General features: G+C 47.3%; 1 protein-coding gene across 4 annotated transcripts in view; it reads right to left on the minus strand.

Annotated features, from left to right (window-relative positions):
* The window catches only part of DNM1 (dynamin 1), a 64,991-nt gene that overhangs the window by 18,234 nt on the left and 33,706 nt on the right, over nt 1-13,051 (minus strand). For 2 of the 4 annotated variants that reach the window (XM_084219903.1, XM_084219902.1), the window contains exons 11-15: nt 8,854-8,940; nt 8,601-8,671; nt 8,091-8,142; nt 6,864-6,875; nt 5,486-5,599 (exon numbers count right to left, since the gene is read on the minus strand). In XM_084219903.1, coding sequence (XP_084076029.1) covers nt 5,486-5,599; nt 6,864-6,875; nt 8,091-8,142; nt 8,601-8,671; nt 8,854-8,940 — 336 coding nt within the window. The remainder of the gene's footprint in view (nt 1-5,485; nt 5,600-6,863; nt 6,876-8,090; nt 8,143-8,600; nt 8,672-8,853; nt 8,941-13,051) is intronic. The other 2 variants (XM_084219904.1, XM_084219901.1) reach the window with 1 other exon arrangement.

Consider the following 13,051-nt stretch of genomic DNA (forward strand, 5'->3'; position numbering starts at 1 on the left):
GGAACCTTCCTTTCCCCCGCGCAACCCCATCCGTCAGCCGCTCACTTCCTGCCAAACTCTGCCTTCCCAGCAGCCAGCAAGCTCCTCCCTCGAGTCTAGTTAGCTTTCCACTGCCACGTCAAGTGAGGCAGAAGGACAGAAGGGAAGCAAGAAGGGAGGGAGCAAAAACCAGAAGAGGGAGGGAGGCTCAGCAATGCCAGGGCGTAGTGGGGGGAGAGAAAGAAGGGATGTGGATTGCTCCTGCAGCAGCCAGAGGTGAGCTGCAAGGGCACCTGGCCAAGGTTGCCTTCTGCAACCCCGTCCAAGGACCTTCTGGAGGGCTTGGAAGCAAAAGCTGGTTCTGTTTGAGCTTTGCTCTGGACCCGCTGGTCTTCAGGACAGGAGATGAGGGTGCATGGGGCCTGAGGATCCTCCCACACAGCTCCATGGGGAAGAGAAGGAGTTGAATGAAGCAACAAGTTCTGCACACCTGGGTGACAGCCAAGACTTCATCCTCAAAGTGCAGTAATCGATTTTTTTTTTTTTTTCTCTTTCTAAAAAGGTGCAGCATCTCTCAGGTGGAATCCAGGTACCAGCCTGACAGCAGCACTGGAAGAGGAAGGCGCTTGGAGACTTGCTCCAAATTGGAAACACGCAGGGAGCAACATTTCTTCTCCCCCAGCTGCCAGAGGAGGATGTTTTTCCAATCAGGACTTGGACTTTCGTTCACCCCATCTCTGCCCTGCACAACCCCATCCCAAAAGCAGGGAGGGGAGAGGACTAACGAGCTGCTGATTGCCGGAGAGCAGAGAGCAGACCGCAGAGGCTCCACTCCGTCTGCCCAGTGTTCAGACTACCTGTTCAGGACTACGAGATTGTACAGTAGTCTGCACATTGGTTAGGCTGTGCTGGGATACACCACACACTGCCAGTGCTGCACGGGGACGGCAACACCTGCACGGCAGAGGGGATGCTTGGAGAGGGTGGGCTCTGGGGATGGCTGCATGCAGAGGTCACTCATCTCTCAGCCTGGGAGGGTCTAACCCTTTGGAGCCATGCCTGACCATCACTTTTACCTGCCTGTTCACCAGCTTGCTCACAACCTTCTTATTTCTGCTCTCTCTCTCATTCCATTCTTATTTCTTTCAGTTTCATGTGCTTGTCTCAAGGTAGCTGGGATCAGGGTGGCTTGTGTTTCACATGCTAAGCTTTGCCATAAAATGCATAAATAAACACACAGGCCTGTCAGAGTCACAAATGCAGTGTGCTTTGCTACCTGAGAAGGCAGGTTTAAGCACAGAGAGAAAGGGGAGTTCATACTGTAAAGAATATTGGTCATAATACAAAGAAAAACCCACAAGGGATTCAAAGTTGGAGGTTTGGATGCTCTGGATGTTGTGTTTGCTTTGATGTTTGTCAGCCAGAGAAAGAAAAGGAGTGAAAGCATAAATGAGGACTGGTAAAATCTGAGTAAGATTATGAGAAAAGATACACTTGTGAAAAAAGATAAGTGCATGAATGAAAAGGCTCCACAGAGAATGTAAAGAAAATGAGCATTTTCCAGAGAGCACCTGAGAGCAGCATGAAGGCAGGAGAGGAACCACCTCAGAGCAGACCAGCTCTTATGCTCTTTAAAACAAGCTGGATGCAAAAATTTGACTGCAGCCAACTCATTACAGCAAGCTTCTGATGACTGGGGGCATTTGAGTAAAGAAAAAGGACTTCAACCACCTGATCTGGGCCTCAAGGACATGGATTGGGGAGTGGAAGGGGCCAGAGAAGAGGAACTGCATGTGTAGAGTAGGGGTACAGTCTCTATTGATCCATGTGTTTATTTGTAAACTAGAATTGGGTAAGGGCCACTGACAGGTATAGAATACACAGCTATTTAGTGCCTGTCACTTCCCCAGGACAGGAATATGTTTCAAGCAAGAGAGATGGCATGAAGACAGAGAAGAAGCTCAACAACATCAGGAATCAACACAACCTGTAAGGAATATGAAGCATCTGCATGCACCTAAAGCACCTAAAACTCTGCAGCCATCCCTCCTTGTACACACACAGGTCTGAAATGCAGTGACATTGCATGCAACATGTGAATACCCCCAAGCCAATAAGGTCATTCTTGCAATGTAGCCACCCATTCACACAGGACCCCAATTTCTAGTACATGATTTACCTGAGTAAGGACAAAAGGTTCCATCTGTATTGCACACTCACACAAATTCCCAAAGGAAGCAGCAGATATATCCATCCACCCAGCTGTGCAAACACTCCAGCACACAGTGGCACACAGGCACTCCAGAAGGAACAGTTACCCTGCAGAGCAGGGTGTGAGCTTTACTGGCAGCAACCACAGAGCACAGTGCTCATTCCATCCTGCCTACAAGGGCCCTGTCACCAGCAGCTCTCTCCAAGCTCACAGACCATCTTTTCCAGCAGGCAGGAAAGCTCTGCAGAGTCATAGGCACTGTGCATTTCATAAGGGATCTGGGCAGGAGGAGTGTTCAAATCAAATTCTTGTATCATGTCCACTGTGGTGCTTGCTGAGCAGCCAGTGTGCTCTGGTGCTGTGCTGCTGCTCCACTGGGACACTATGGGCTCCCTGAGCAAGGAAACCTCACTCTGTACTGCCAGCAGGCAGAGCAGGCTCCTCCCCACCTCTCCTTCCCACTGCTGGCCTGCAGCACGATCCCACAGGGTTCAGGACATGCAGGTACCTCAGGAGGGTCGCCAGGTCCTGGGAGGCCAAGCTTTCTGTGGGGCCACTCTCCATGGGGCCAGTGTTTGACTTATTGAAAGGAGACAGGAAGAAAAACAGAGAGCCCAGGAGCACACACACATGCTCTTGGCAGCAAGGCAGAGTGGGGAGCCAACTTTCCACCCCCGCTTGGCCCACTCTTTCCTTCCCCTCCCATTCCCCAGCACACTCCTTCAGGCCCCTCCAGAGCATCAACAGCCATATATCCCAGCTAACATGTAAGGCTGGGCCCTTTAAGACATTTTAAGCTTCAGTTCCTTTCTTCAGAGGCAGAGAAAAAACAAGCCAGTGCTGCGGAAAGACTGGTATTTCACTAATGGGGTCCAGATGTCTTCATTCCACAGACACTGGGTCCTGGCTTGTGGGACAGGGCAGGGAGAGGCAGGGTCCCCAGCCCTGCTGGCCCCAGAGGTGCTGCCCCAGCCTTCACCCTCGCCCCACCACACACCACCTCACCCTGCTCCTTCCCCCATCAGGACCCACAGCTCTGCTACCAGCGCTTCCATCCACAAAAGGCAGATTCAGCTTTCTCCTTGTTCCCTCTGGAAAGCAGCCAGAGCACAGGGGAACTAGGACAAGAGAGCCCACAAAACTGCAGGGTGGGGCAGACAGCCTCCCCCTTCCTTCCAGAGCTGAAGCAAAGAAAGACCATGGAGCACAACCTTTAAAAACACATGAAATTGTTTCAGGAGCTGAAGAGGACATGAATTCTCCTGAACTGGTGAAGAAGGAGAGCTCTGTAACAGACATGTAAAAATCCCCTGTCTGACAGGGGACCATGCACTGTGAGCAGCTCTTGAGTGTTGAGTCAGCTCCATGCAGGACTGAGGTTTGGGATGGGAATCCCCACGCTCAAGGCTCTTCCAGCTGCCCATCAAATGCACCAACTTTTAGCCTGATTCAATATTTGAGTCCAGGCAGACGTTGCTTCCTTTCTCCCTCACAACAGCCAGTGATCAAGGAGTTGAACTTGGGGAGGAAGCAAATAAAACACACACTTCCCTTTCCCCCCTGCTCCCACTCAGTTGAAAACAAAGGCTCCTTTCTCAGAGGCAGCTCAGACCTCATTGGTGCTGGTTCTCTGTGTTTAAGGGACAGGGGCTGGCAGGGAACTGTTTTCATTAGGCAGCTCTGCAGAAGGGAAATGGTGCAGACCTCCAGTTGCTATCAACCCCCAAGGCTGCCCTCCCTGAGGAGGGGAGGGAGGTCCAACCCCCATCCCAGACAACTGGAATCTATCAACAGTTTATACATCCCCACTGCAGACCGCCCTCCCTCCCACTCTCTGGGGGAAGAACAGGGAATTCTGATCATCTCTGTAACACAGATGTAGCAGCTGGCTTTGATTAAACTACTTGATGTTTATAACCACTCGACCTGCATATGAAGCCCAGAGGAGAGGGAAGCCTCCCCAAGCAACTCTGAACACAAAGGACAGGGGTCTTACAGCAGAGAGACACTGATTTAGAGAAAGCCATTTCAATGCCTGGTTCTTTAATTAGGAAATTGCTGCCTGCTCATCCATAGCAGCACAGCAGTCATCTCCATACAGAAAGCAATATTTAGAGGCTGATTCATCACTGTATTTGTCATCATTTCTACCTGCTGAGAAGGAAACAGGCCCACTGATAGCAACTAGACAAGAATCCAGTCCTGGCTGCAGCTCCCAGACACAATAGTGAGCGCCTCAGAACACCTGAGGCACACAAACCACAATAAGAGCCAGAGAAGTTTCTTCATTTGCAATCAGAAACCCTAATCAACTCAGAGCTTACAGCTACATCATACCAGACATTTTTCATCTCCCAGCACATTGTGGGGACTAAACCTTTCAATCACATCCTTACCAGAACCATCCAGCTTTTCCTTCTGTTTTCAAAGTAATCAAAAGGGACGATTATCTACCTTTGTCTTGCATAGGAAGCAAGATGCTGTTGACAGTGATTTCAGCTGGAACAATTCTGTCTGCTTATAACAATTCCCACTGAAGCAGAAACACATCACAGCATGTTGCCAGAATTGCTAATATTCAAGATTATCAAGCAACTCTATAGAGTAGGTCCATGTTCCCATCAGTGGTATTCCACACATCACCGTACTTCTGATAGCAGAACTCTGACCATTTACAACTCAAACAATTTTAAATACAACATTTTAAATATGTTATTTTTATATTGGCATGCTCAATATAGAATCAGTAAAAAGACATTCCTACTTTGCATGTTTAAGAGCTGGACCTGGGTGAGATTAAATAATTTATTTGAAGGAGCCAGCACCTGAGCCAGAGCTTCAGGTCCACAGCTCCTGTTGCTTTGCTCTGAGAGAGCTTTTTTCTTGGAACCAGGAGAGGCATGAAATCACAGCCACGTGCCTTCAGAAAACTCACTGCTGCCCCAAAACGCCTAAAAGTCCAAATCTTGGAACTAACCCATCAAACCCTTGATGATCACAGCTGCCACAGCAAAATGAATAAAGGTCAAATTAATTCCAAATGCCTGTCAACTTCCCACCAAGCCAGAACTTCAAGCATAAATATTACTCCTTGTGCGTCAAACAAGCCACATTCACATCAATTCTGAAATGCTCAGCAGTACTGAGGCCATGGGGAGCCTGGCCCAAGGATAGTTTCAAGTTTGTCACAAGCTGCAGACAGCACTCAGAAGATACCTCTGTAATACCCACTGACCTGAAGTGCTGGTCCTCATCAGATGCCTGAGACTCCAGCAGCAGAGTTAAACTACTCACCTCATCATCCTTGTACCAGGAGAGGTTCTCTGCAGTCAGGACAAACCAATACTCCTTGGAGCCACCCTTCATGATCCCAATGTTGTTGATGGTGAGCCAGCCTTTCCGGATCACCTGAGGGGTGAAGCAGTGAGGATTAACAAGGACAATCATTCCTGGCCTTAGGTGACAGAGGAGGGATCCAAGGGTATCCCTACATGCAGAGCAGTGTGGAAAGACAAGGAACATGGTGCTCTCTGCTGCTGCCAGAAGAGCCCTCCACTCAACTGGCCAGTGGAGGTCCTTGCCCCAAAAGGGCCAGGAAAAGCATAAAAAGGAGACAGGAAGGAACCTGGCAGTGCTGTGCATTATACCCTCTGCCAAGAGGAAAGAGATACAGAAAGAACTACATCAGGAGTGCCTTGGACACTGGCACAATCTACAAGCACCAAATCACAGCAAAACACCCAGAAAAGGCCACACCTAGAGAAAACCAGGACACCAGTACACCTTTCTGCAGGTGTGGAGTGCTTCACTCAACTCAAGAGTAAGGGGAACTAGTTCAGAACACGGCCAAGCACCCCAGAAAGAATTAAGTTTAGTGAAAGAAGTCACTAAAGATAACAGAACAAAATGGTGCATCTGGAATTAGTACCCTGGACTTCAGCATACCCAGGGTATTTGGGCAGTCATATTAATCTTGGGCAAGACAAGTTCCTAGAAGTTTAGTCTGTAAAGAAGCCAGGCTATTACTCTCTAGGGGACTCTATTCACCAAGTGCTAGTTTAGAACCCCACACACGCCATAAGCAAATGCAGGTATGTATCAGCTTAAAGGCATTAAGCTTTTATATTACTGCACTATTCACACCCAGAAACATCTGCATGCATTATTTATACTGTGTTGTATGGATTTGCTTGCTGAAAACTTCCTGGCATGGAAAAACCATGAGACTGCACTGTGTATTAGCTGGTTGCATTGTGTGAGCAACCTACCCAGCTGGCCTACCTGGTTACCTGCCCTGGAGGTACGGATAATTTAATTGGCAATTTGCTTTGTAAAGGCAAACGCAGGAGCCTCGGGTGTTCAGCTCCTGCCTTCTAAGCTCGAGCTAGTCCTACTCCCCGTGTGGACAGGAGGGGGCAGTGGAACAGAACTACAACATCCTTGGATTGCTGCTTTTTATCTCCACCCACTCGAAAGATGTACCCGCAGTTCTGAATTCTTCCCCAACATACTACCTTTCCACCTCGTTTCTGCTTCATCTGTGTCTAATGCCAGCTGCCCTCCTCTCCCCATTCGGCAGCAGAGGGAATAATGTGTTTATGCCCTGGTTTTGCCTTCCCAGATGCAACATTAATGTTCATTAGCACACCCTGCTGAGTGGCCTTCTACTCACCAGGATCTCATCCTGCAAAGGGGAACCATAGCAACAGCAGCAGAGCAGAGAGCAGGAGAGGAGCAAAGAGAGGAGAGATTATTACCAGGAAAGCTGGAGCAGGAGAAGAGAGGCTCAAAAATAAAATAAAATAAATTGGAGGCTGGTACCAAATCTTTTACCCCAGGTGTTAACACAAGCAACCCCCATCCCAAAATAAATCTGCTAACGGGAAAGCGAAAGCACTTTACAGGTAGATCCGGAGTCTGCCCTTTGCACTCTTCTACCCTCAGCTCTACTGGAAGGGACTGCAGAGGATGGGATTCCCTACAGCTGCTCCAAAATGGCTGGCTGGCCAGCCCAACCTGCTGAGGACACCTGCCTGCCAACAATCTGCAACACTGCAATGTCATGTCCAGGGAGAGGTGGCCAACATTCTGTTGCGAAGAAGATGGATGTCAGGAGTGAATGCCTTTTTAAAAGACTAAGCAAAAGCATTTGCTTCCATTCTCTATGAAGCTGCTTGTAAGGCTTTGTTTCCAAGATCTTCTAGCCAATATAGCCTTGCCACGTCCCCAGCAAATCTGGGACAAAGTGTCATTATTCTCTTTTTAATTCTGTGTACATTCCTTACAGTTCCTGGAGAATTAAGGGAAGTCCTCCCCTCTACTGCTGTCTTCTCCCATGGTGTGTTCTGATACATACCCACTGCAACCATGGCTATCATCACCCTCTAGCTCCCAGTACAGAGATTTATACACTTCCAGTGAAGTTTTCCAGAAAAAGAGTCCATGAACTCTCTTGAAATCTCTTTTCAGAAAGGAGATACCACTCGTGGGAAAGACAACTAGAAAGGACAATTCTGTAACAGTTCAGACCTAGTGTTCTGTACCTCTCACCCTGGCAGGAGAGTTGGCACAGTTAGTGAAGGGGCTGAACAAACAGAAATTTACAGAACATTAATTAATAGGCATTTCTACCAGAAAAGCAAGACCAGATCTTGATCATCAAGCTGCCATTGCCCTCCATTGCTGCCAGATGCTCAGTTCTTCCTGACTGCAGGTAGCCTAAACCATTATCCTCCAGTTATAAACAGTTTGATGAGTTACAAAAAGAAAAAAAAAAAAGGCAACACAACAAAACAACTTGGAGAAGTGCTGCACCCAGCCCAGCACTTGTCCACCTGGTAGCTTCCAGGCAGCAAACATGCTCTCCTTGCAGCAGTGAAGGAGATGGAACTTGGCCTACCTGGTTACCAGCTGCCTTCTTCTTGCTCATCTGGCTGCTCCTCTGCTGAGCACTGAAAACAACAGCAGAGACATTCAAAACTTCTAAGGCTCTTCTTGATCACCTGAATTCCCATCCCTTTGGATAGCTGCTACAATGAGCTGGGCCCCCCCAGCACTGGCTTCCAAGCCTTAATAACCCAATCTTTTGCAATCTACTCTCTCAGCCTGGACTACTCAGCTTCTCACTCCCACATGAACCTCATTTGGGTCACTAACCCTTCATAGCTGCTGGGTTTTTTTGTTCTGACACAAATCTAATACTGTACATCCCATTCCAGGCATCTCTATTCTCACCCCAGCCTTGCAATCCAGAGCCACTGAAAAAACAAGCAATACTGAGAGCTGCACCATTCTTGGGACAACAGCATCTGCACCAGGGCCTCTGCACCCCCTTTACTGGAGCAGCTACAGGACAGAGCCACAGGAAACACACATGGAGAAGAGGAGGCAATAGGAGGTGGGTGCTTACTTGGCAAAGCCAATGAAATCCTCGTGGTTTGTGTTCATGTAAGCCAGCTCAATGTCTATTAGGAGCATGACCTGCCAAAGAGAGGCACAGACAGGTTAGTGACTGACACTGCTAACAGGGCACACAGAGCCCTGCACGTTGTTCATCTGATCCCCTCTGCAGACAGACACTCCTTGGCCCAGGCCCAACTTAGATATCACCAAAAGGTGTCCCCCAGCCAGTTTCCCCCCTGACACACACTCCTGATCCCCACCTGATCCTTGGTCCTGCCCTCTCTCTCCCGGATGTGGGTGGTGACAATTCTCTCCATCTCCTCCCGCAGGTGAGGGTACTGGCTGAGCTGCAGGAGAGAGGAAACACGTGCACATGGGAAAGGGAGGTAAAAAGGGGGCTGCAGCCCCCCACATGTACACATGCACACATACACCTTGCTACCAGATATTCTCAAGGGAAGTTCTAGAAAGCTGGACTTGCAGACAGATTTTTCCAAGTTCCTGGAGGTCTGTTGCAGGCAAAGTTAATTTCTGCTTGCTCTGGGCTTGAGAGAAAAACCCTTTTCAGTCTTGCAGCAACCTTTCTGTCTCACCAGAGACCTGCTCCAAACTCACCACATTTTTCCTGTCATGAGGCTTTTGGCAAACCCCAGATATAAATGCACTGCTTCTTGCTTGTGGAGTTTTTCCAATTTAAATGAGTAGTTTTCTCTAGATGTTCAGCATGTCACTGTAGCAGCCAAGCAGGTGAATGGCCTGTTCTTACAACCTGTGAAGTCCTCTAGGAAGCGAAGTGGATTTCAGTCCCTGTTTGCTGAGGGATAAGCAAAAGCATCTGTCTCTCTCCAACATCTGCAAGCAGAGACACAGGATCTGAGCAGTCAAGGCTTCATGTTCCCAAGAAACACCGAGCTCTGACCATCCAGCTGCTTCTACCTGTGCTGGGGCAGGATTACATAACTGAGATCTATGCTCACATTGCATCTACAGCACACTTTGTGCCACATAACTGAGGAGCGACTCCTTTCCTGCCCAACCGAGAAGCAGGAGGACTCTGGTAGCTGTGATTCAAGGGAAGATTATCTACAGAGATAATACCTGGGTTTCACACAGCACCTGCCTTCTTGCCTAGAGTCATAAACCTCTAGTGATTCCTACAGCAACAACTGTTGCATCTCAGGTGAAGCCCAGCACAGTCAAATGAAATTAAACCTCTAGATCAGAATCCAGCCCTTTGTTCCCTACTTCACCTATCCCCTGTGAAACTATTTTCCCTGGGTTTTTAAAATATTATCTCCAATTTTACTATGATGTCAAACAGTATTTCCCAATATGAGTCTTTTATACCTGCTCAAGGAGATATATAAAATCTCATTTGGCCAAGACATGTACTCTATTTGTTTTGTTCCTTCAGTTTATGAAAGCTTCTTCTTAAACTGGTTTTCCCTTTTTTTTTTTTTTTTGGTAAACATAATTATAACATGCTACAAAGAACAGTCTCAAAATGTGCAGCATCACTTCTGGAAGCCAGATCCCACAACTAACCACCACCAATATTCCTAACATCTGCCAACAAATAGTTTCAAACCCTTTGAGCCCCCTTGCAGTCAAACAAGTTGCAATAGCCTAGAACTGGAATTTGGACTAGATTTGACACTATTTTTAAATATGTAGCTTGTTTCTGAAGGCCATAGAGGCAGGAAAAAAATGGAACTTATGTTCCTCAGTACCACCTTGTCTTAAAAGCAAAAACTGGGTGTTCTCCATGATCTCTTGGTTCAGGCAGCTGGTTGCTTCAGAGACAGACAGGGAAAGCTTCCTGTTTCCTTTGGGGGGTTGGCAAAGGATAGATGGGCAAGTTATGTCAAACAGAAAAAACAGGAAGTTGGAAAACCTTCAAGCAAGTCTCAGCTTCTTTGCTTCAAATTTAAAAAAAAAATAAAAATCAACAAACAAACACAGTCAAACAAAAACCACATGAAACCTCCCCCCACCATCCCAGTCCCAACCAGTTCAAATGCACACAAAGTGCAAAACAAGTAGTGGTTTATTCAGAACCCAGCTCGTCCAGCAACATCCATGTGCAAAAATAAATTGGCAGCATTGGTCCCCATGCAGGAGCTTCTGACCCCAAGCATGCACAGGAGCAGCAAGGGTGGGCAAGGAAAAAGGATAAACAAGCCACAGGATGTCACACCACCAAGGAACATGCAACAGGGTATAGAGGGGCAAGGAGTTATCACCAGCAGGACAAACAGCACCCAGAAATGCCATGACTCTGAAAGACAGGAGAGCAGGCGACCCTTCGAGGGGTAAAGTCTGTCAGCCTGGGATCATGTCCCAGCTCAGTGGGGTTTCCATCCTGCTTTTGCATCATTTTCCTGTTTAATCAAAAAACAAGCTTACAGCCCTCTTTGAAAACCAATTTGTCCCAATGCTCCTTAGTTCCCCTCTTTGCAGATTCTACGAGTCCTTGCCAGCACACCAGAGATCAACCTTCAGCTGAAGGGCTGCTGACTTGCAAGACTTTCCTGCACTTGTGAGACACTGCAGTGCAGTCTGGCACAGAAGGTTCCTGCTTTTGGAAAAACACTAGCTAGAACATTATCTTCCTAAATGTAAGGGAGCATGCTTATACCAGCTTTCTGCTGCTTTTGGAGCTACCCTCCAATAGGAAGAAGCTCAGAATCAAGCCAGTCACAGGACAGCTGTTAATGGCTGTCTTCTTGAGCCCTCAACTTTCTCTAATAGTCAAGAATTAGTCAACTTTTCATACAGGAAAACTGTACTGTGAACACAGATGGGTTTGTCACCTTCTGTGTTCTTTGATAGTCTAATAATACTCAATCTATACAGCTTTACCAACTGTACATACAATGATTTCTTCACCATCTGAGGTGAAATGAAATAATTGTGAGAGAACATAAACAATAACACACGACAGTTCAGGACAGCAACAAACCAAGGCTACAGGACTGTTAAGCTAATTCAAGAGGTGTTAGCCCAAGCAGCCTTTTTTTCCAGAAGCCTGGTAGGACTTCTGGTGAATTTAAAGGTTTTTGTCATCTTTTTAGATGCAGCATTGGTCCACAACACGGCAGGCTGGGTATTACCTTACAATTAGCATCAGTCCTAAAGTAGCCTTTTCCAGATGCTTCCCTTAATAGCACATGCTCTTGTCCATGTCAAGCAGTTAGAGCTATAACATGCAAAATAAATATTGCAAATTAACTAATGTCCCTGTGCTGTTACTACCTTATGCCACCAGAACCCATCTCAGTCCAGCTGTAATCCTTAAGGGGCCTTTTCTTTCTTTCTACTCTTTCAGAGGGAGGTACAGGCAAGATTAACCTTCTCACTACATGCAGACATTTGATTTAAAACATTACTAAAGTCTTCCTTTTTTTCTTCCAGTACTATTGTGATGTGCTTTCATTGAGGCAGTTATTTTACATCTAACATCTGCCTCCCTGGCCTCTCTGGCTTCAACCATGGCTATTGGTCTCCTACAGAGTCACTATCACCACTATCACCTTCCTTACAGGATTACCCAGGTTGCATCACCTTGGAATATCCTCACAGTGTCATCCATCACATCATGGATTAAAAATCTAAAGAGCAAGTGGGCATCCAGCCACTCTAATGACATGGTCTAAGAGAGAAACTAGAATTCAACACCCCTGGGGTTTTTATCATCATCCTTCTCTCTTCCCACCCAGAGCAGACATCATCAGCTGGATACCGAACACAGTGCAAGCAATCACACCCATCAAAATAAAAATCCACATTAGAAACAGGCTGAGAAGGAGTTCTCTGCCTCACATCAGACCCCACAATATGGCAACAGCAGAACTCCTCAAGAAATAGACTGGGCAGAGCTTGGGGGCACGTCAAAGACAAGTCCTTACAGAGGTGGAAATGAGCTCTGTATTTCTAAGTGAGCCAGACTTTATTAAGTCATCTTTTGCCCTCACTCTGACCTCACATCAATTCTTATCTTCCCTACCTTCCCAATTTAGGGCTCACCAAAATGCTGGTGAGTCTGGCTGTAACACTGGAAGAAGGAAACCGTAATTTCCAAGTCCTAAAATAGCCCATGGAACATTCCTTTCCAACTCAGTTTCCACAACACACTTCTGTTGTGCCAGATGTTTCTGGCCCCTCGCTGGTAAGTTCAACACCAATTGCCACATCTGCCTTTTTTTTAAAGGAGGCATGTGGTGCCCTCTCCTGGAGGGAACCAGCCTGGGAATCAAAGCCCCTCCTGCCCCAGCCTCCAAGAAGTATTCGACACCTTCCCTTCTCCACCTGCTGCTGCCCTCAGGCTCCACCACAAGCAAGGAAAAGCATCACACTACTTCCCCCTGAGCATAGTCCATGGAGTGAGAAATCAGCAGGAGAATGATGCAGAGGGTGTAATGCCTGGAAAAGCTCTTCTCAAAGCCTTTTAGAACTCTG

The sequence above is a fragment of the Fringilla coelebs genome (assembly GCF_963513975.1).
Source record: "Fringilla coelebs genome assembly, chromosome: 21".
In the NCBI taxonomy this organism is placed as follows: Eukaryota; Metazoa; Chordata; class Aves; order Passeriformes; family Fringillidae; genus Fringilla; species Fringilla coelebs.